This window comes from Ovis canadensis, chromosome 8 (genome assembly GCF_042477335.2).
Source record: "Ovis canadensis isolate MfBH-ARS-UI-01 breed Bighorn chromosome 8, ARS-UI_OviCan_v2, whole genome shotgun sequence".
NCBI classification, from domain to species: Eukaryota; Metazoa; Chordata; class Mammalia; order Artiodactyla; family Bovidae; genus Ovis; species Ovis canadensis.
In genome coordinates, this window is record NC_091252.1 from 37,632,752 (window position 1) to 37,656,182 (window position 23,431).

A 23,431-nucleotide genomic window follows, 5' to 3' on the forward strand; every position below is an offset into this window, starting at 1 on the left:
ACTTCTGTGTAGAGTACATCATGAGAAACGCTGGACTGGAAGAAGCACAAGCTGGAATCAAGATTGCCGGGAGAAATATCCATAACTTCAGATATGCAGATGACACCATCCTTATGGTATAAGGTGAAGAGGAACTAAGAAGCCTCTTGATGAAAGTGAAAGAGGAGAGTGAAAAAAGTTGGCTTCAAGCTCAACATTCAGAAAACGAAGATCATGGCATCTGGTCCCATCACTTCATGGGAAATAGATGGGGAAACAATGGAAATAGTGTCAGACTTTATTTTTTGGGGCTCCAAAATCACTGCAGATGGTGATTGCAGCCATGAAATTAAAAGACGCTTACTCCTTGGAAGGAAAGTTATGACCAACCTAGATAGCATATTGAAAAGCAGAGACATTACTTTGCCAACAAAGGTCTGTCTAGTCAAGGCTATGGTTTTTCCAGTGGTCATGTATGGATGTGAGAGTTGGACTGTGAAGAGAGCTGAGCACCGAAGAATCGATGCGTTTGAACTGTGGTGTTGGAGAAGACTCTTGAGAGTCCCTTGGACTGCAAGGAGATCCAACCAGTCCATTCTAAAGGAGATCAGTCCTGGGTGTTCTTTGGAAGGAATGATGCTAAAGCTGAAACTCCAGTACTTTGGCCACCTCATGGGAAGAGTTGACTCATTGGAAAAGACTCTGATGTTGGGAGGGATTGGGGGCAGGAGGAGAAGGGGACGACAGAGGATGAGATGGCTGGATGGCATCACTGACCCGATGGAGGTGAGTCTGAGTGAACTCCGGGAGTTGGTGATGGACAGGGAGGTCTGGTGTGCTGTAATTCATGGGGTCGCAAAGAGTTGGACATGACTGAGTGACTGAACTGATGTGACTGAAAGATTTATGAAGTATAGATTTCATCACTCTTTTTAGAACTGTAACAACCATTTTCATGGCTATAGAAAATCTGTAAAATTATGGCTGATGGAAATATAGTAATATAATTGAAACACATTCCTGCACGTAGAATTAGAGTTTTAATCACATTTAAATCTGGGAAGAAACATAGTATACACCGAGTTACGTTTTAACCTGCATTCTTCATAATCAAAGCAAAAAATGCACATTTATTTCTATTTGGAAATGTTTCTATTTTGTAATTGCTTATTTCTAGGGCCCAAATTCAACAGCTCTAATGGTAGATTGTTGGCAAAGCAATAGATATCTAGTTAGGGCGTTGCTTTGGTGGATAGTCTTGAATTTTGTATTTACAAAACTTTTGGCAAGTAGTCTTGTATACTTCACTTTGCTTAGAGTTCACGTTATATGTCAAGTTCTGCCCTAGGCTCTGGGGAATAAGATGAATGAAAAAGGATTCCAGCCTAGAACGGTGTCTGATCAGCTTCTGTAAAACAGTGAGATGGTGTAAGTGGTATGATAGAGATAAGTAAGAATAGTAGGGTATGTCAAAAACCAAAGTCTGCCTACTCAATAAAACAAATCAGAGAGATGAGTTTATTGTGAGGCTTCAACTTGTAAACTGGGAAACTCAAGGCTATGGGAGCAATGAGTTCTGAGTTGCTCAGAGACTATTTTTATGGGATAAATGTGGAAGTTTTTGGCTTTTTCAGTTGATTCGTTGCCTGGTGGTTTTCTTTTTTGACTTTGGATGGTTTGCTGAGTCATGTGAACAAGGAAGTCCAGGAATGGCATGAAAGACTTGGCAGAGACTTGGCACTTGGGAATTGGCTGGTGTCTTCCATTGATTTCTGATAGGATCTATAAATTCCTGTAAGTCAGGTTGCCTTTTTACTTACAGTTGATCAACTTGGGTTGATCAACTTCACTGTATCTCTTTATAAGAGACTCTGTTTTGTTTTGGTTCTATAGGTACTAATGAAGAGTGCTCAGTTGTGTTTTGAGAGAGGGTGGGTGGTGGGCAGAGAAAGATAAAAAGGGGCTATCAGGAAAAGGCTTCAGAAAGGCCACGATGCTTGAGCTATTGATAAATCTTGAAGCTGAGCATATGAGCATTTGCAGGTTGGGGTGGATTGCTTTCTGGAGTGAAGGTATGAGGCACCGTGGTGCATCAGGTAGCTTAGGCATGGTTTGGTGTGGCCTGAGGTAGAATGCAAGCGAGAGGCCAGCCAGTGAGAAAGCAGCAGAATCAGGACTGTCCAGGAGCTTCAGTGCTGATATTTTCAGGAATATTTTTAGGATAAGAGAAACTGCTGACAAAGTAGCATTATTTTGTTTGATCAGATCTTTTAAAAAAAAGTACTCACATTTAATAGATTGTGTAGATTTAGAACTGAGGTGTTCTGAACCATGGGAGTTCATGTGAGATCATGGTTTGTTTGTTTGTTTGTTTGTTTTATGTGAGTGGATCTTACCATATCACTACATTGACACCTGAAACTATGTTAGTAGTTCCTAATTTGAGAATACCCTTCCTGAAGGATCTTTCAGCTCCTTCTTCTTCCTTCCCTAATGTCTTAGTTCTTGCCCCTCCTCACCACCTCAGCCTTACCAACAATGACTTTCACAAGGTTTTGTTGCCGTGGTTACAGGGACACCTTTAAAGAATTTGTGGGTTTACAAGTTAAGGAAGGGAAGGAAGTTGGAAAAAGATATCGGGTTTTAATAGTTGATTTTTCCATACTGACTTGTTCTTAAGGAGGCCATTCTGTTCTGTATCATAATCCGATGTTGCTTGATTTGTTTTTTTCCTACTCTTTTTAAAATATCAAATCTTCAACCAATTAGATATTCATCTGGGCTAATGTTAGCAAATAATTCTAGAAAGGGTCGTAAGTGAACATCTGAGCATTCCTTCCCTATGAATTTTTCTGTCTCCATATTTAACAAATATTGAAGTCTTACCTACTGTAACAGAGCAAAACATAAAACCACTTCTGTGAACCATTCATGCCCCTCTATACATAGCCAAGTGGTTTCTCCTCACCATTGACTATCAAGGGCAGCCTGGCTTTTACTGTTATCAGGCTTTGTTTCTACCTTTCACTTTGGTTCAAAAAGTACGGATTGCCCACCACGTGATTGGCCTTGTTCTTCTCCTTGCAGTAAATGACATAAGACAAGCATGGTATCTATCCTCATGGAATTTATAGTTTCAGTGGAGAAAACTGTTCCTTTGAAGCTTCCTGAATACCTCTGATAGGGGTTGACAGATCAATAGACATTTCTCCCAACAGTTGAAATCATGATCTGTTTTCCCTTCTCAGAGAAAGGAAGTTCTTCTTGGGTTTTATAACCGTACATATTCTCTCCTGGAAGAAGGCAGCTTCTACTTCTTGAGCACATATTTTGAGTCTTTGTGTCATCCTCTTTCTCTTAAATACCTCTTTTGCAGTTCCTTAAATTTTTTTTTTCTCCCCTCAAAATAGCTCTCTGCTAATCAACCTTCTCATCTTTTCATGAAAACATTTCCTAGCAGTTTCACCTCTATGCTGATAATGCCCAGTTTTTTGTTTTTTGTTTTGCTTCCAACTGAGCACTCTCTCCTGACTTCCTGATTCATATCCAAGACCACCATCAATATGCCCTATGGACATCTCAGATTCATTAGGTCTGATTCTACAGTCAACTTTTTTTTTCCACCTCAAAGTTCTAATGCTTTTTCTTAAATTTGTGCTATTTACCTATTCAGTGGCTTGTAGCATCATGGATCATTTGCCTTTACCCTGTCAGTCCCTAAATCCTGCTGATTATCTGTCCTGCCTTCTTTCTATCCATCGCCTTCTTTCTATCCATCGCCTCCTTTCTATCCTTATTGCTGTTACCAATGTCAGGTACTATCCTCCATCCTTCTTTCTTTTAGATCTGTTGGCCTCATCACTTCCAGTGTCAGCCTTGGCCGTGCTGCCACACTTCTGGGGCACAGGTAAATTACCTAAATTTATTCAGTCATGGAACCTATGCCCTGGACAACTTTTGACTTGTAGATTATATGAGAACTAAAAATGTATCTAAAAGGAATTACTGATATTGACTATACGCATATATGGAATGACCATACCTTTATCAAGTAATGTATCTATCTATAAAAATGTTAATCTGAAAAAATTAGGACATGTATAAAAATATAAGTAATACAAGAGGTCATTCGTTAAATCCCAAATGAGTGGTACATATAGCTGCCATAGGAATTTGGAAGAGCATGAGATTTTTAATAATAAAGTCCTCAATGAATGGGAAGGAACAAAGGAAGTAGAAAACTGGCAAGGGTAGTGGAGGATGGGGGGTGGATAAAAGGGAGAAAAAGATAATGGAAGGTAAGTAGTAAATTGAAGTTAGTAAAATTAAAAAGCAAGCTTTTTGTGGATGCTCTGGCTGCACAAAATACCTGATGTGGTTGCCATGTCAGTGAAAACAGTCTTTTTTTAAAATTTAATTTTTATTTTACATTGGCGTAGAGTTGATTTACAGTTTGTGTTAGTTTCAAGTGTATAGCAAAGTGATTCAGTTATATGTATATGTGTATCCATTCTTTTTCAGATTCTTTTCCCATTTAGGTTATTACAGAATATTGAGTAGAGTTCCCTGTGCTATGCAGTAGGTTCTTGTTGATTATCTGTTTTGTTTATAGTACTGTGTGTGTGTTAATCCCAAACTCCTAATTTATCTTCCCCTGTACCTTTCCCCTTTAGTAACCATAAGTGAAAACACAGGCTTTTGATTTCATTCCCCTGCAGTCCTTTAATTTTACTTAATTAGGTACTGGACTATGTTCCTAGTCCTGGCTAGTCATTTTGTAGTTATCTGCCCTTATCAAACAGGCGATTGGGCAATAGATTGCAACCAGAACAAACACATCCTTTGACACCAAAAAAACACGAAATACATGCCCTCATGATTATTGTACATGTTGTGCTTGCATCTCAGCTGCTTGATCCCTTGTCATCATTGTACAGTTCTCAGATAGCCTAGCATTTTAAAAAGTCTTAACTTTGTATCTACTTTTGTGAAATGTCTATTCAAATTCTGTACCCACTGTTGAAGGGTTTTTCTTTTTTTCTTAATGATTTTTCATAAGCTCTTTAAATCAAGCAAATTAGTCCCCTAATGGGTTACAATTTGGTGATATTTTCCAAGTTTGTTGGTAGCCTTTGTTTAGAATATGTTTTCTGTACGAGATAGTTTTATAGTCAGATTAATCCACCTTTTCCCCGTGGATTTTATTTAAAAGGAGCTTTTCCTAAAGTGGATGTTTAAGTTTATTGAAGAGTGTGATCAGAACTTATGTTGGAGAAGAACATTTCAAAGAGGACAGTCTAGAAATTTTGACATTTTATATGTTCATTGCAAGCACCCTTGAGTAGACATTAAATTTCAAAGCTCCAAAATCATTCCAAGAAAACTTACTTTAGGATTAATTTGTCCTTTTTGCATATGTGCTCTGCTAAACACAAAATTATGGAAAATGATAATATTGTGAACTATTTTAACTATTATAGTGATTTCTGGTTTTTTCCTAATCATTGTTTAACATATTTTCTTAAAAACCACATGTCAGTCACTCTTTTAAAAAATTAAAAAATTAAAGTCAATGAAAGTCTATTTCAAAAGAAATAGAATTTATTGATTAAATCAAATAGACCTTTAATATAAAAGAAATAATTCATTTCATTGTGGAAACTCATCCCCCTCAGTGTTTTCTCATAATACATGTACAGATTTCTTAGCAGAGTAGGAAGGAAGTAGTGTTTCCATTTAATGGAAACAATGTAGGGGATGTTTCCTGAGTTATATTTTGCTCAGACTGTTTAGTAGCTTTCCTTATTACTGTTGTTAAAATTCCTGTGAGATCTTCAGGAACTATAAATGGTTAATTTATTTGAGCCTTGACTTCACGGCTTTTATCTTCTCTAGAAGCACGGTGATATGAAATACGTTGAATTATTGGTACTGGTAATTTAGCCATTAATACTTAATCAAACCCATACCTATAAATTGTGTTTATAGGTATGATAAACACATACCTATATGTGTTTAGGTATGTATTTATCTTTATAGAAAGTTCTGGGGTAGGTTGTCTGACCATTGATAATGCCTGTCATTGTGAGAAGTGGAATATCTAACATGCGTTATTAGATAAGTTACTTCAGAAAGCAAAAGTCCTTCCTTCTCCCTACACATCCTCAGTCAGCACCATCTAGGACCTGTGGGTGGGAGAGGAAGAGATGAATGCCAGGGCTACTTGGTTGCCTGGTTTTACTAAAGAAAGTGGAAACTGTACATTTTTAGAAATGTAAGTTATAAAAATATGAGTTAGCGGTAATACCAGGTAACTTGAGAGTACACCGAGCTAAACATAAGGTTTATCTAGGATAAAACTTGATAAAACTACTACTACTTAATTTTGCTGAATTAATTAATTACCAATTTCAAGTTATTTTTTAGGCTTATGAAATTTCTTGAATATTCTTACCTAATTTTGTTTGAAAGTTTCTTGTTGATGAAAAAATAATGGCATTTTTGAGAACAGTATTCTCTCAATGTGGAATAAATGTCATGTAACCATCGTGTTGGAAATCAATTCTTGTACTATTGCTTTCATTTTCTTATTCAGCAGAACTTGTTGAGTGCCTACTTTGTGCCCAGGTCCTGTGTTGTAAGTGGCTTTATAAATATTCATCTGAAAAGAAGAGAGCTGAGCTGTATTATAGATCATAGAAGTCTGCCATGGCAGATTTAGAATATAGACGGATTTCATTTGACACTTGCTCCTAGAAGATGAATGGTAAAGGAGTTCTTCGATTCAGTGTATTCATGGCATGATGAGAATACCTGTTAGTACACTCTTCCTGCTGGTTGAATCCCTGTCATTCTCAGTTTTCTCTTTCCAACACACATACTTCATTAAGAGTACCTTCTCTGATTTTCCAGACTAGGTCATGTCTGCGTATATGCCTATTCTGTATTTTTCTTAATAGCCTCATCATGATTACAGTTTTAAAATTTGATTAATCTCTTAATCTGCTTGTCTCTGTTAAGCCATTATCAGAGGCTTAACAGAGGCTCCCTGTGCCTGAAATTTGCTGGGCACTTAAATATTTATTAATGAACTGTGACTTTTAAAAGTCATTGCTACCTGCTGCGTATTTTCCAACATGTTTTTGCTTCATCTCCACGCCCCAGGGCAAGGTTTTATGGGAGATGATAATTATGGGCAGAATTCTGTGCAGTGGAGACTTTGGGAACATGATGGTGATTGTATAGGGAGTATTCTGAAGGTGAAAGCTGCAGTGTATATCAGTTATGACACCCACTTTATTAGGGCAAAGTTCACTGTTCCTAACCTGGGTCTTATCTACCTGCCTCATCTTTGGTTAAAATCTTTACAATCTAGTTTTATCTTGAATCTCAGGTTCTCCGCCTGTCAATAAATTATTTATAAGAAAAATAGATGTAGCCTTTGGCATGCATGCGTGCATGCTAAGTCACTTCAGTTCTGTTCGACTCTTTGCGACCCTATGGACCGCAGCCCACCCAATTCCTCAATCCATGGGATTCTCTAGGCAAGAGAATGGAGTGAGTTGCCATTTCCTACTCCAGCCTTTTCTGTAGATAGTCTTAAATGTTTTATTTGCAGGTTTTGGAGCCATTTAAGATTTTAGGATGGGAGAGTTAACATTATTAGACTTCTTATTTTAGGAAAATATTTTGATTTCAGTGCATGGGATGTAGTAGGTGATATGCATGTCAGTGCATGAGGAGATAGGTGACAGGTCCTCAATTAATTCAGCCAGCATTTGTTGAATACCTACCCTGTGTCTGGCTTGTTGACAGGGGAAATGTAGAGATGGAAGATAGTTCCTATATACTAGAACCATATCAGTTTGATCAAACCAGTCAATCCTAAAGATCAACCCTGAAAATTCACTGGAAGTACTAATGCTGAAGCTCCACTACTTTGGCCACCTGATTCAAAGAGCTGACTTATTGGAAACAACCCTGGAAAAGATGCTGGGAAAAATTGAAGGGAAGGAGAAGGGGACAACAGAGGACAAGATGGTTGGATGGCATCACCAACTCAATGGACATGAGTTTGATCAAGTTCTGGGAGATGGTGAAGGACAGGGAAGCCTGGCATGCTGCAGTCCATGGGGTTGCAAAGATTCAGATACAACTGAGCAATTGAACAGCAAAGAACCATGTAGTCTGTTGGGGGGAGGGGCTCAATAATTAAACTATGTCCTAATTTAATTAATGTCATGTTCAGAGAAATACAGTATGGAAGGAACACAGGAGAGGTAACCACTGAAACTAGGAGTTTCAGGGAAGGCTTTTTAGAGGCAGTAGTAAACCAGTCCTTTCTAAAATGCAAGTAGGGGTTAATCAGGCAAAGAGGATAGGAAAAATCTGTCCAGGCAGAGACAAGAACACATGTGTAAATACCAGTGAAGGGTTTATTTTGATTATCAAGGTGAGAATTCCTGAGTGATATTTAAAAGGTGTCATATACAGCACTTGAACACTGATTGGTTTTAAGGCTTTGCTTGCCTTGGTGACTGGGATGTATTGATGTAATTCTGAGAACAGTGGACCCACCAAGAGGTAGGGGTGAGCGAGTGATGTTCAGTTTTGGATCTGTGGTTTTTGAGGCACAGTGGGATTTCCATATGGATTTATGAATGCACAGTCGGAAACTGGTGTGAGTTTAAGGGTGAGATGAAGGGTAAAGATTGAGATTTGGGATTCTCCATAGGAGTCGTGGCTAAACCTCAGACACATGGGTAAGATACCAAAAGAGGCTGCAGAAGAGAAGAAAAATAAGAGGACTAGAGACAGAAGAGAATAAGAAAATTCTTTTTCCTTTTCAAGGCAGGATCTAAATGAGTTTTAAGTTAGTTTATTTTTTCTCCTCATTATATTTCAAGGAGAAAAAAAAGGATAAATGAGGAAATACACATTTGTTCACATTTATTGAAACCCTAAGACATTAAAAATATGCCTAAAGTCAAAGATAAATTTAGTTTTGATAATTGTGAAGATAGGGAACGTTTTCGGCAAGGATCATTGAAGCAAGAAAAGATTTTCAGATAATCCCTCAGTGAAATGGAATGCTCCTGAGAATTCCAGATAATTGAGATTTTACTTTACAAACTCTTTATTTTGAATCGCATCTGTTTTTTTAAAATACTTTAAGTTCATATATTCAGAATGCTGTTGATTTATAAGAAGTGTATTCCCTTTTCTCATGGAATACATTGCATAAAAGGTTAAACACACTTTTAAAAGAACATATATGTGATCATAGTCACAGAATGTAAACTTCTTATTTACTACAGCTCTCACTTGGTTTCAAGTCTCTTTCTCAGACCAAGTAGTTAAAGTCAGAGAAGAGGAAACTAGATTGTTGCAAAGTGTAAAGTGAAATGGCCTTATAACTACACTGTTATTATAGAATCAGCTGGAGTCTCAGGCACGTTGGGAAGGAGATGCGGTGGCAGGTGGTGTGATGGCATCCCCGTCGCAGCGTCTCTCTTGCAAACAACTCTCTCTGACTGCCTGAGTGCCTAGCCTTTCTCACTCACGTACAATAATAACAACTGTTGCTTCTCATGAACTTGTTGCATGCTATGCATGGTACATGTATCATCTCATTCAGTCCTCACAACATCCTTGCCAGGAGTGGTTGGTGTAAGGGTAACAACTGTAATTTGCCAAGTATTTAATATTTTCCAAGCATTGTGCTATATAGTTAATGTACATTCATTTACTCCTTACAGACACTATATGTTTGTCAGTAGATATTTTTATTCCTCCATGAGGCTCAGAGGGGTTGAGCAACTTGCTTTATGTCATACAGCTATGGTCAGGGCTCAAACTCAGGTCTCTGAATTCTAAAATCTGTACTCTTTGCATTATACCTGCTATCTCACTGTTAACTTTCGTGGGTGGTGATGGGGAACATTGACCTCCTAGAAGCTTATGACAAGTACCTAAGCAGTGTCAATAGAATAAAAGAAAGCAAACAATGTAGGGCCGCCTTGAGCCAGGGCTGGGGTACTGTTTTGTAGACCCCTCTTCAGAGTGTGAGTGCCACCTGCTGGAAGGTTGTAATGTTTCTGTGTGCTTGTGGAGTCCTTCTGAGAAGGTTGCCACAGGTGTGAAAGAGTCAGGGTTCAAAACGCTAATTCTTAAATTTCATTTTAGGAATGCTAGGGCATTTTGAAGGTAGGTAAATCTCCTATTTGCCATAAAGTTTGTTTCCTCTTTTATCTTCTTCTTCTTTTTTTTTTTTTTTTTGCAGAGAGGGAAGAGTTACACACTTTAAAAAAAGATACAATCAATGAATGCTTTCTAAAATAAAGTTTTCTAAAAATAAAGATCAATGGTCAAATGAATCATACTGTTACTTATAACAGATCAAATAAGAATAAAAAATTGGAGTCACTTTGAGATAAGTGAGTTATTGAAGTATAAGAGGACCCTTTCCATTTAGATACCCTGAAAAAGGAATCTGGAAGCCCTGGGGGCATCAGAGACTTAGAGAAAAGAAGGTGAAGATGAAAGAGGAAGAAAGATGTGTGGATAAAAATACAAGCGGATTCTGTAATTGTTAGTGTAGCACAAGGGTCCCCAAATGGAGTCAGAATTCTAAATAGTGCTTTAGAGAAAAAAGTTTAGGGTTATAGCTTTAGATTGTTTAGGACAGTGTATATATCGTCACTTAGATGCCCGCATGGAAGGGGGATCAGATAAAGTCTTGGCATGCCCACTGCACATTCTTCATTAAGGCTCCTCTGGGATCATGTTAGTGCTCTTGTAAGTGTCTGGCAGAGGAGATGTTATCACCTAGTGTGGGGCTTTCACAGGAAAATCGTGCTATGCTAAACTGTTCTTTATGTGATTAAAGCATATTTATAGTTGTATGATGTCATGGTGAACAAATATCTGTGTGACAAGATTAAAGTTCATTGGTAAAATCTGATATTGCCAAGAATTTGGGGAAGTACAAGTTCAAGCATCTCCTTTCTTTTATTCCTTCTCAGATCAACTGTATAAGAAGCTTAGCTTGCATGATAGTATCTTATCTTAGCAGGTAGAATTCTGGAGGGAAGGAGCTGTGTGTCTGTGTGTGTGTGTCTGTGTGTGTGTGTCTGTGTGTGTCTGTGTGTGTGTGTATGCATATGTGTAAAATATAAAGGTAATGCTCATTATAGGAAGCTTGTAGAAAAATAAATCACACATTATTCACTGTTCAGAGATAATTATATTAATGTTGTGGTTTATTTCCTCTTTTATAAATGTATTTTATATTTTGCATATTTTATTTTTTTAATAGAAAAGCATACAAATTTTATTTGATGTTAAGCTTTGTGTGACACAGGGGCCTTCCTAGAAGTGAAAATGCCAAGAAATGGGTAGGCCTGAGACCTGATATGCCATTTTTAACAAAGAGCAATTAATTGTAGGGACGTGACAAGACAAAGGAAAGGGTTTAAGACTTTGAGGGGCTGCAGTGTGGGAAGGTAAATATATAGGGGAAACCAGTGGAAGATAAGGGCTGTCTTAGCATGGTTTGTCTGTGGTGGTCCAAAGCAGTGCCGACTTTCTGTCTTTTTCATGGTCATAAAACTTCCCTGGGAGAGGGGACTTATGGCAGTCCTCAGTTCTCAGTGTCTACTTTTAGTCAGATAAAACTCTAGGAAGGCTTCTTTCTCCATCTGTTGAACCACAGATCCCTTCACTGCAGACTCATTCTTACGCCAAAGTGTCACATTTTGGGCTGGTATGTTCTAATCCCCTTCACCTTCCCCCCGAATAAAAGATGAAATTTAGATCTGATGAAGGCAAAGAAATGGGAAATTTTGTTCCAACTTGCCTGGTTGGGGTGGGGGGAACATACTGTTTCCCTTTCTTTAATTTTTTTTTTTAATGGAAGTATATTTGACCTACAACACTATCTTTGTTCCAGGTGCACACCGTGGTAATTTGGTACTTCTGTACGTTGCAAAATGATCACCACATAGCCTTTCTATATCACATCACAGTATCATAGCATAAGTCCTTTTTCATGTATTTTAAGACTCTTGACATATATATCTGAGACTGTGATATATGGATATACCATAATTTACTTACCAGTTTTTTCAGTGTTGGCCATTTTTGTTGTTTGCTATCTTTGTTTATTTGTTCCTTCAGTAAAGAATGCACTTGTGTGGCATTTGTAGCATATTTATTTTTTGCTGGCCTTGGGAGTAATCACTGCTTTGATCAACTATTTCAGTTCTTCAAGTGTCTCCCTTTGTTCCCTGTTCCTTTGTATCATTTTCTTCAGGATTTTGTAGCATTTATTGCATTCACAGCCCTTTTAAGGACTATCCTCATAGTACCCTTTTGCTTTTTCAGTTCTATACCAGGTTAAATATTTCACCCTGAGCCATTAAGAGCTATGTTTCTATTCTTTACATCAAGCCAGCACCCTTATATTTTTGCTAAGAGTGGGTGCTAGTTGAGAGAACAATTCCTTTTTAAGCCTAAAATAAATGTAGCTTGTGGAAGGTTTGAGTCCCTAAAAGAACTATGTTAGACATAGTCTGCTGCTGCTGCTAAGTCGCTTCAGTCATGTCCGACTCTGTGTGACCCCATAGATGGCAGCCCACCGGGCTCCCCTGTCCCTGGGATTCTCCAGCAAGAACACTGGAGTGGGTTGCCATTTCCTTCTCCAATGCATGAAAGTGAAAAGTGAAAGTGAAGTCGCTCAGTCGTGTCCGACTCCTAGCGACCCCATGGACTGCAGCCTACTAGGCTCTTCCGTCCATGGGATTTTCCAGGCAAGAGTACTGGAGTGGGGTGCCATTGCCTTTTCCCAGACATAGTCTAGTCAACTTATTAAAAAGACAAAATCATTCAAAATGCCTTTTGAAAAGATAGCAACGTTTTAGAATATTCCAAGCTACTTACTGGTTGATTTTTGTAAGAATCAGGTAAATTCAGTAGATTTAATTCTTTCAACAAATATTTATTGAGTACTTACTATGTGCTCGTGACCACATTGAGCCCTAGGAATATAAAACCAGCAGAAACTTTGCCTGCTTGGAGCTTGTATGTTAATGGAGAGAGACATGCGATAAATAATATAAAATAAATAAACAATACCTAGGTCCTCTACTCCTTAAATGAAGCCTTGGGAACAGATGTATTTTCAATAGTTTTTTTTTTAATTTTAGAAAGATAATGTGTGTGTGTGTATATGTATATAATATATTACCTAATACCCAGGGGGAATTCTGATGCACCAATCAAATCTAGTAGTTTCTCTTTCATATTAAAAGTATGAGCATTCACACTCAGTTGGATTAATAAAGACTATAGAAGCTTCATGTTATTGCTAATGAGATACTTCTGTAAAATGAATATTAAAGGATAAGTTTCAAAAGAGATAAAATTATGACTGTGATCCAGATATAAAATGAGCTCATTTTAAAGATTTTATTTAACTTATTAAATGAAGGAACCTAGTAGATAGTATAACCCGTTCAAAGAAGAATCTATGTGCTTCCCAGGTAGTGCTGGTGGTAAAGAACCTGCCTGCCAATGCAGGAGACATAAGAGATGTGGGTTCAATCCCTGGGTGGGGAAGATCCCCTGGAGGAGGAAATGGCAACCCACTCCAGTATTCTTGCCTGAAGAATCCCATGGACAAGGAGCCTGGCAGGTTATAGTCCATAGGGTCACAAAGGCTCGGACATAACTGAAGTGACTGAGCACGCAAAGGAGAGTCTATAGGACAGACACACTTGTAGATCAGGAATATTAAAGTGATGTCCAATTTAAGGTAACTTGAGCATCTTCCACAATGGGAGAGTGAATGTAGATAAGCAAGAATTATTCTGCAGTCTCATCAGTTATCTATAATGTGCAGAGTTGTACAGTAGCTTCCATAGCATCAGAATCAGATAACCTGAAAGACTGTGCCTCTGACAATGCGTTTTTTCCATTGAAGTGTAAAAAATTTTTTTCCTACCCGAGTTACTAGACAACTTTTGGTTTTCTAAGCTCTCTAGAATTATACCTAAGGGATATAGACCTATATACTATGTTCAGTAGTGATAATACTTTGCAGAAAAATAAAGAAGCAGAGGGGTGGTTATAATTTTAAATAGAAGGACCAGAAAAGATCTGAGGAGAATACTGAGGATTGAGAACTTTTGCCTGAGTAACTGAAATGGTGGAGTTGCTATTAACTGAGGCTGGGGAAGAGCAGCCGGGGTGGAGGGCAGCGGAGGTGGAGATGACAACCTCAGTGTGACTTTCAGACGTTCAAGGAGAGATGTTGAGGCATTTTTGATACATATACATAGCTGGACTTCAGGGAGTATGCGTTGACTAGAAATAAATGTTTGGGAGTTAATGTGTATAGGTGACATTTAAAATCTCCAGACTGGATGAGATCACTTAGAAAAGCTCCTTCTACATGCCATACCTTGTGCTAGTTCCTGTAGAGATAAATTTGAAATTGTCTTTGCCCTCAAGGAGCTTATGGTCTACCAGGGGAGGCAGATGTAAAGTGAAAACAGTATAAAAGTATATCAGTACAACTGTACATCAAGTACACGTGATTCGGTAAAGTCATATCTGAGTCATCCTAAACTCCATCACCCTCACAGTCGCTTGTTCAGCGGCCCAGCCATCAGACACGCACAGAAGAAGGTCACAGCGTGGTACCTTTTCTATCAGCTGGCTTCTCCCCTAACCCACTGCACCCAGCATGCTTCTAGTGATCCTGGAGAACCTCACTGGGGACACTTCAGCATGGCCTGCAAGCATCCTCATTATGTGGCCTTTGCCTTACTGCTTGCTTTAATTCCTCAGTTCTGTCCCTAGTGACAGAGATGATCAGTTTTGTATTTTTTTTTATTACTGTATAGCTGACATACAATATTATATAGGTTACCAGTGTACAGTATAGTGATTCACAATTTTAAAAGGTTATACTCCATTTATAGTCATTATAAAATTTTGGCTGCATCCTCCATGTTGTTCAGTACCTCCTTGTAGCTTAATTTGCACCTAGTAATTTGTGCCTCTTAATCCCGTATCCCTATATTGACCGCCCCCCTCCATTGGCTACCACTAGTTTGTTCTCTTTACCTGTGAGTCTGCTTCTTTTTGTTCTGCTCACTAGTCTGTTGTATTTTTTAGATTCCACATGTAAGCGATGCATACAGTATTTGTCTTCTCTGACCTATTTCACTTAGCATAATGTCCTCCAGGTCCAGCCACGTTGCTGCAAATGGCAAAATTTCCTTCTTTTTTTATGCTTGTAGTCTGTATTTCGAAACACCATTCTGATTGTTGCGTGAAAAATGAATTAGGAGAGGGAATAAAGCAAACATAGTTTGCTATTTCTTACTCTCTGCTTGCCTTCACACAGATATTTAGTGATTTATAAAGACCTGTAGGGTTGGAATTCTCTGGTGGTACAGTGTTTAGGACTACACACTTTCATTGCAGTGGTTTTGGGTTCAGTCCCCAGTCAGGGAACTAAGATCCCAAATACCATGTCACATTCCCCCTGCCAAAAAAAAAAAAAGACCAGAAGGGTAGAAAAAGTATAATAGGTATGCAGAAATTGCAAGTGTATATTGCTATACAGTGCAATTTTGGGGATTAGGGGAAATTTTCTAGTAAATGCATGGTGTTGCAAACTTTACACTCTTCCCTCGTGTATTTCATAGAAAAGGTAACCTGAATGGCAGTTGCTAAAAAAAAAATCAAATATAAAATTACTATTGGATCCAGCAATTCTACTTTTTGAGTATATTTTAAAAATTAAAAGCAAGGAGTCAATAGATGTTTGTACATCAGTCTTCAAGGCAGTGTTATTCATAATAACCAAGGGTGAAATCAACCCAAATGTCCATAGGATGATGGGAGGGATGAATGAATAAGCAAATATGGTATATACATACAATGAAATATTATTAATACATACCCTTAAAAAGAAAGGGAATTCTTTCCTACATGGATACATCCACACAACATGGATGAATCTTGAAGACACGTGAAGTGAAGGAAGCCAGACACAAAAGAACAAATATTGAACAACTGCATTTATATGAAGTACTTGGCATCATCAGATTTCTAGAGACAGAAAGCAGAACGGGAGGAGATGGGAATGGGAGATACTGTGGCATGGACAGAGCGCCAGTCTGTGATGATGAAAGGCTCTAGAGGAGGGATCGAGGGGTGGTTCTGGAACACAGTGTACTTAATGCCTCTGAGCTACATACTTAAAAATAGTTAGAATGGTAACTTTTATGTCTATTTTACCACAAAAAAGTGACCTGGAAATACCTTGGAGTTGTAAGAAAGAACCAGAAAGGTTCCTATAAGCTAATACTGTGCTGGATAATGAAAGATTTACAAGAAAGTAAAACATAAGTGCTATCTTTTATGTAAATATTCACTTGCTTTCATTTGCATAAATGGTTGGAAGACTCACCAAGCAACTAAAAAAAGTTCCTTCTAGGAGGGAGGCCAGCCTGTGGTCCCTGGGGGACGGAGTGGTGATGAGGCATTTCAATGTGTTTCCTTTAACGTACATTTGAGTTTTGAACTGTGTAGATGTATTAGATGTATTACCTATTCCAGATAATGTTTAAACATGGAACTTAAGGTGGAGTCACTGTAGAGAGATCAGTAATTTGTAGTCACAAAAAAGCCTAACTTTTTAGAGGTGTTGATTAAATACTGCTACATGTGACATGCCCTCTCCCAGACAGGTGGAGTCCAGGGTTCAGGGGTCTGTGCCAGTGTTTGGTGTTTTGGGAGCTTGGTTTAGGTGCAGAAGTGAGTTTTACCTTTCCTTCCCCTGCAGGCAGGAAAGAGGACATATTCTGGATAGACATTCAATAAAGTCAAACTCTCTAATTTAATATTTTTCTCTGCCTCGTTCATCTGTTTGTATGTCTGTCTTCCCTTCTGCATTGTGGGAACAGATGACAAGGACTTTATCTGAACTGGAAAAAGCATGGACTTTGGAATCAGGCAGAATTATTTAAATCCAAACCTCTTCTCTTTCTAGTGTTTGACTTTGGTCAAGTTACTTTTTAACACTGAACCCGAGCTTCTGTGTGCATCATAGGGTTGTTGGAAGGATTAAGTGAGAGAAAAAACAGGTACATAAAATCACCTTGCACATAGAAATTATTCAGTACAAGCTTTGTCCCCTCTTCCTTTGTGTATTTTCCACGGAGCTTTACATTTAAAAGGCATTTGAAGTATTTAACAAATTGAGTGTGTTTATACCTATTAAGTCTGAACCCTGGTTAAGGACGGTGTGAGGCGGGCATATTTAGAAGACTTCCACCTTGAGCAGCTAATGTTATTGTTGCTTAATATTTTATCAAGCAACTGCCTGTTATGGGCCAAGAACTAAGTTTTCACTTGCTGATATGGTCTATCTTTCCTTCTTATTATCAGAGTCCAGCTTGAAGCTTCTGCTTTGTGAAAGGCCTAGTCTTTTCTCTTTTTATAGGGCCTCTTTTCTGTACCAGTTTTATCAGTGGGTGTGAGACTCATTCTGTTATGCTCTCTACTCTTCTGAAAAACCTGTCTCAGGCTCTTGGCGTGGGTAAGTTAGCTAGGGATTGTTAAACATCTTTCCGCCTTTTGTCAAATTGAGCACATACTATGTTGGAGTGGATATAAACAGTATTCCTGCTTCCCTAGAAGCTTTTCCTCTAGTTAAAAAAAAAAAAATTACACACATGCCAAAATACACTTCGTTATTTAGCAATATGGTATTATTTTTGTTTACTATTTTACATCTTACCATGTAAAAGGATCCCGTTTTCCCAACATACATATTACAGAGGAAGGATTGGAAAGAGATGTACCAAGATGTGGACAGAGTTTATCTCTAAGTTATGGTATTTGGGTGGTTGGGTTGTTTTTTTTTTTTTTTTCTTAAACACTAGTTATCTGTATTGGCTAAATTTTCAAAAATTTCCTTTTGAAGTTATGGGAAGTGCATTACTCTCTGCTAACAGAATAGTGACCCTTCTCTTCCTCTTGCCTTCAGCTTTTGCGAGAATTGAAGCACCCTAATGTGATCGCCCTGCAGAAGGTGTTCCTTTCTCACAGTGACAGGAAGGTGTGGCTGCTGTTTGATTATGCAGAACACGATTTATGGGTAAGTCTAAACTCACTTTATTTTTAGGATAATAATTTTATATAGGTATGAAGAATAAATGTATGTGCTCCATACTGCTAATATACAGCAAGGAAAACTTGCTCTGTTGACCATAGTTTCAAAATAAATATTCTAAAGGTAAATTTTGATTTAAAAGAATTAGAGTAATAAACATGAACATCCTGTTTTATACTATTTGTCACATTCAGAAATTTCACTTCAAAAAATGTTCCTGAGTGGGAGATTGTAGTTTTAGGTAGTTAATGGCAGTTTCCTAATATGTTCTAGGGAAATTACTTTCTTTTGCACTGCACACATATTTAACTGTTCATATTTAACAGTTATGTGCTTGTGAATAGTTTTCCTCTCTAAGTGAAGGTCCTCTCTTGCAGCATTTTGCCATTTAAAATTCACTCCACCAAACAAATATGTACAGGTCTGCAAACATTAGGGATTTTTTTAAAACAATAAATAAAAGAAGCCAAAAATTCTAATTTCACATGTTTAAAGTTAGGAATCAAGTCATTTAAACATTTTATCCCAGGAGCTCCCAAAAGTAAAAAACAAATTCAAACTTGGCAATAAGTTCAAACTTCAGATAATTAAATTTTGATTCAATAGAATGTGGTTTGTCATTTATATAAATTATAACTCTTTTCAAAAATAACTTTAACAGACTAATAGGCCTTGAAAGAAATGTCCTTATAGCAGATATTGACAAGAACCTCTTCTGTCACGAATATCTAGTACCCATGTTGGCATGTTTTGGGCAAATGTTGGATGGAGATGGAGGTGGATGTGGGAGTGCAGGGGGCAGGTGGAATTTCTTCCCCTCCCACAGTATAACGTGTGCATAAAAATTTGGATATGATGATCCAATTTATATTTATTTCAGTGCAGTTGAATTCCCCATTTTTCTCTTCCTGCTTGTGTCTAGTGACTGCTATTTACTATTGACTACTCAGGCTATATCCTAATTTCATTATGTGACAAAAGAAGGTGGAGCTTTCCAATAATTCTGATATACATGCAGTCAGTAATGTTACCCAAATGCACTAAGTACTAACTTTATTTTATAGAACAGTAAAGATTTACAGACTTTTTTTCCCCTTTTCCTTCTGTCAGTAGAGAATACAATTAATGCTATTTTAAGGCAGGTTTTAAATTATAAACCCTTTTTACTTCTTGGTTTTACTTAATGCAAATCTTAATGGTTTCAGTAAGTCATCACAACAACCACATTAATAATGTCACATTCACCTTCAATATAGATTCTGTTTTGGTTTGAGCTTATTATTTATTTTTCTTTGTGTCATTATTGGCCTTTAATAAGTAATTTTAAAATGTACTTATTGCAGCCTTTATTGTGTTTTGTTGACACAGGCAAAGACTATGTTATTCTAATATATATTTTCTAATTTTTAGCATATTATTAAGTTTCACCGTGCATCAAAAGCAAATAAAAAGCCCATGCAGTTGCCAAGATCTATGGTTAAATCATTACTTTACCAGATTCTTGATGGGATCCATTACCTCCATGCAAATTGGGTGCTTCACAGAGATCTGGTAAGTATGTTTCTTTTAAATTGATCAGTGTTTTGTTCTCTCCTTGTAAAAATAACTTTTCTTCTTGGTACAGTTATGATGAACATTAATTATAGAAAAATTTGAAAATGCACGTAAGCAAAAAGAAGGAAATAAAAATCACCCATAAGCCTATGATCAAAAGAGTACCATTATTAACTTTTAGCGTATGTTCTTTCCTTGCATTTACACACAACTGTTAAGTGTCAATGTGGTTTTTAACAAATGACCTGCATAATCTTAATGAGATGGCTGTACGTAAAACAAATACCTTGTAATCCATTTTGTTTTTCATAATTTTGCTTACTGTTCGTAAAAATGTTAATGATTAAAGACTGAGTTCTTATTGTTTTCAAAGCTGAACTGAAATAATGACATTGCATTCAGTAAGTAGAATTAAGTAAATGAATAAATCTAACAGAGGCAATATACTTATTAGGCATATTAACCACAATTCAAATATTTGATTTTACTTTTTTACTCAGCACACACATAACAAAAATTTATTAATATCAAATTATATGTTATACATCTTTTCATTGTTATTTTTTTAGTTTATGTTGATGAAATTCTTTTGTTTGTTCTTAAGAAATATGGGTGCTGAATAGCTGTAATACCCTTGAGTTTATAATTGGAACTTTTATTTTGCTTAGGCTTTTGGAGATTCTAGGGATATAGTAGGGATAAATCTAGGTCGACTCAGTTCTTTTAACTGAGGGGAAGTATTTATTATAGAAAGGAATGCTACCTTGTCAGTTAGGCCTAGTCTTCCGACTTGAGCATCTCGTGATATGGCATTTAAGTTAAATTGGGGCCAAAGGACAGCACAGAGCTGCATTTACCATTTCAACAGAAGCATTTCACCTCATAATTTTAAACTGAGGTTCTCATTGCATTCCACATTATCTGCTTTACTATTACCTGTGAATCAGCATGTATGAAAATAATTCTTGGGTACATGAAGTTCTAGGTCAAACCCTCCTTCATAAATGGTTTTAGATTTTAATTTGCTACTTAATATAGCCTTGTGAGTTATATTCTTGAGGTCATATTCATGTTTGAATCATTTATCAGAATCCTTTACTGAACGTTAATCTCAACTCTTCTTTTCATAAAATTGTATATTTCTTCTAAGTAGGATGTGTCATTAGTGTGTTAGTTGCTCAGTCATGTCCCACTCTTTGCAACCCCATGAACTGTAGCTTTAATGAAGATTAATCTCAACTCTTTTTTTGTAAAATTTCATATTTTTTCTAAGTAAGATAGTTTGACACATTTTACTTGTGATGGCACTGCCTGCATGTCCAGTAGTACTAAAACCTGGCATAGCCAGGACTCAGTTTTCTCCCACCCAAACTCGCGACTGCTTTAAGTCCTCTATCCTGGTGATGGGGACTTCCCTGGTGCTTCAGATGGTAAAGAATCTGCCCGCAATGCAGGAGATCCGGGTTGGATCCCTGGATTGGGAAGAGCCCCTGGAGAAGGAAAGGCTACGCACTCCAGTCTTCTTGCCTGGAGAATTTCATTGACAGAGGAGCCTAGTGGGCTACAGTCCATGGGGTTGCAGAGTCAGACACACTGAGCAACTAACACTCATAGACATCCTGGTGATGGTACAACCCTCCTTCTAGCCGAGATACTTCTTTTACCACTTGCAGACCCTTGTACTCCACATCTGGAGCCTGTCTAGTCCGGTCAGTTTCCCCACTGAAGTCTCTCTTCCATTCATCTGCTGCTATTCCTATGCCTCGTTCCTAGTTCAGGCCTTTCCTATCGTTTTCTTGTAGGATGGTGCTAGCCTCTTGTCTCCTTGTCAGCCATCCTTTTCCCTTCCAGTCCACTGTAGACCTTCAGAATAATTACTCAGTCCCTGCTCAGGAACTTTGAAATAGTTCCTCACTGCTAAGAGACTAAAGCTCTCATTCCTTTTTTGGCTTCTGAGGTCTTGTCAGGTATACCTCTAGCTGCCTTAAAAATTTTTCTCCTATATCCCTATAATCTCTCACATACAGTATACTATTGAACTACTGATTATTCCTTAGATCCTCCTGAGATTTCCTGCCTCAGTGGCATTTATTTCTCTTGTCTTAAAACACTTTACCCTGTCTCCACATATTCAGATATTACCTGTTTTTCAGAACTTGCACAAATGTTAAACTTATCCTCATATCCATCCCTACTTGGAAATAACCTGTCCTCCTTGTTGGTTACTGTTGTACTTCATCTTTGCTCCTCTTCTGGCATTTGTCTGTTAGCACCATAGTAATTTATATAGATGGCTAGAAGATGTTCTAGGCCATAAAGTTATTGACAGAGTAGGGTCAGTGGTTCATTTTGGTATACTACTGCCCTGTATACAATAGATACTGAGTAAATATATTGATTATTACAGCATGTTTTTTTATTTCCTTGTATTAATACGTGCAAAGCATGGCCTGGTGAGGACAGTACAAACGTGACTGTATCAAGACTTTCCTAGGAATTTAGGTTGAGAGAAGAACTATAACATGTACACAGACAACTGTACTACGAGACAGATGAGAGACTGTGATCATGGCCATGTGAGAAGTACAGACTGAATGCCACTCAAGGTGAGAAGAGGTTCTGAATGGGGGCAGAAGCAAAAGCTTCAGAGAGGTGCCATTTAGAATTTAAAGAGAGATTTGAGAGATGAGGGTAACCTAGTGGAGTGCTGGATGTGACATTTCTGCGGGGAGAAAGCACTTGAATTATCTCAGAAAGAATATGTATTTCTGTCAGGTTCAAAAATGGATAAGCTGAATTAGGGTAGTATGAAGTCAGACTAGGAAGATATGAGTTGGAGCCTGATTGAGGAAGGCCCTAAATATCAGGCTAGGGAGTTTGTTTGTTTTTAAGTACTGAAAGTTTGTAAGCAACAGAATTAAGGGTTTTTTTCCTGATTAAATTATTTTTCCCTATTAAAGAAGCCACCACTGATTCTTATTACCTCTTATATAGCATGGACTCTACACACACACACACACACACATACATAGATACACATACATATACATGCAATATATATTGTAGATACATTATTGAATTATAGTTGATTTACAATGTTAATTTCTTCTGTACAACAAAGTGATTCAGCTACACATACACTTTGTAAAAATATTCTTTTCCTTTATGGTTTATCATAGGACATTGAATATGTTCCCTGTGCTGTAGGACCTTATTGTTTATCCATTTTACATAGAATAGCTTTCATCTGCTAACCCCAGCCTCCCATTTCATCTTTCCCCCAACCCTCTTCCCCTTGGCAACCACAAATCTGTGCTGTATGTCTGTGAAACTGTTTTTGTTTCATAGTTAGGTTCATTTGTTTCATATTTTAGATTCTCCATACAAGGGATATAATGCCGTATTTGTCTTTCTCTTTCTGACTTAATTCTGCTTAGTGTGGTAGCCTCTAGTCGCATCCTTGTTGCTGCAGATGTCATTGGTGTTTGCTTTTTCGTGGCCGAGTGATACTCCATTGTATCTGTGTGCCACATCTTATTTATCTGTTCATCTTGTCAGTGGGCTTTTAGGTTGATTCCGTGTCTCGGCTGTTGTGAATATTGCTGCTATGAACATAGGTGTGCTTATATCTTTTTGAATTACAGTTTTGTCTGGATACATATCCAGGAATATATATCCAGACAAAACTATAATTTCCAGGAGTTGGAT

At 37.6% G+C, this 23,431-nt stretch overlaps 1 protein-coding gene across 3 annotated transcripts in view; it reads left to right on the plus strand.

Annotated features, from left to right (window-relative positions):
* Positions 1-23,431, plus strand: part of CDK19 (cyclin dependent kinase 19) — a 169,777-nt gene that overhangs the window by 97,718 nt on the left and 48,628 nt on the right. For all 3 annotated transcript variants that reach the window (XM_069598119.1, XM_069598121.1, XM_069598120.2), the window contains 2 exons: positions 18,044-18,154; positions 19,580-19,720. In XM_069598119.1, the coding sequence (XP_069454220.1) occupies positions 18,044-18,154; positions 19,580-19,720 (252 nt within the window). The remainder of the gene's footprint in view (positions 1-18,043; positions 18,155-19,579; positions 19,721-23,431) is intronic.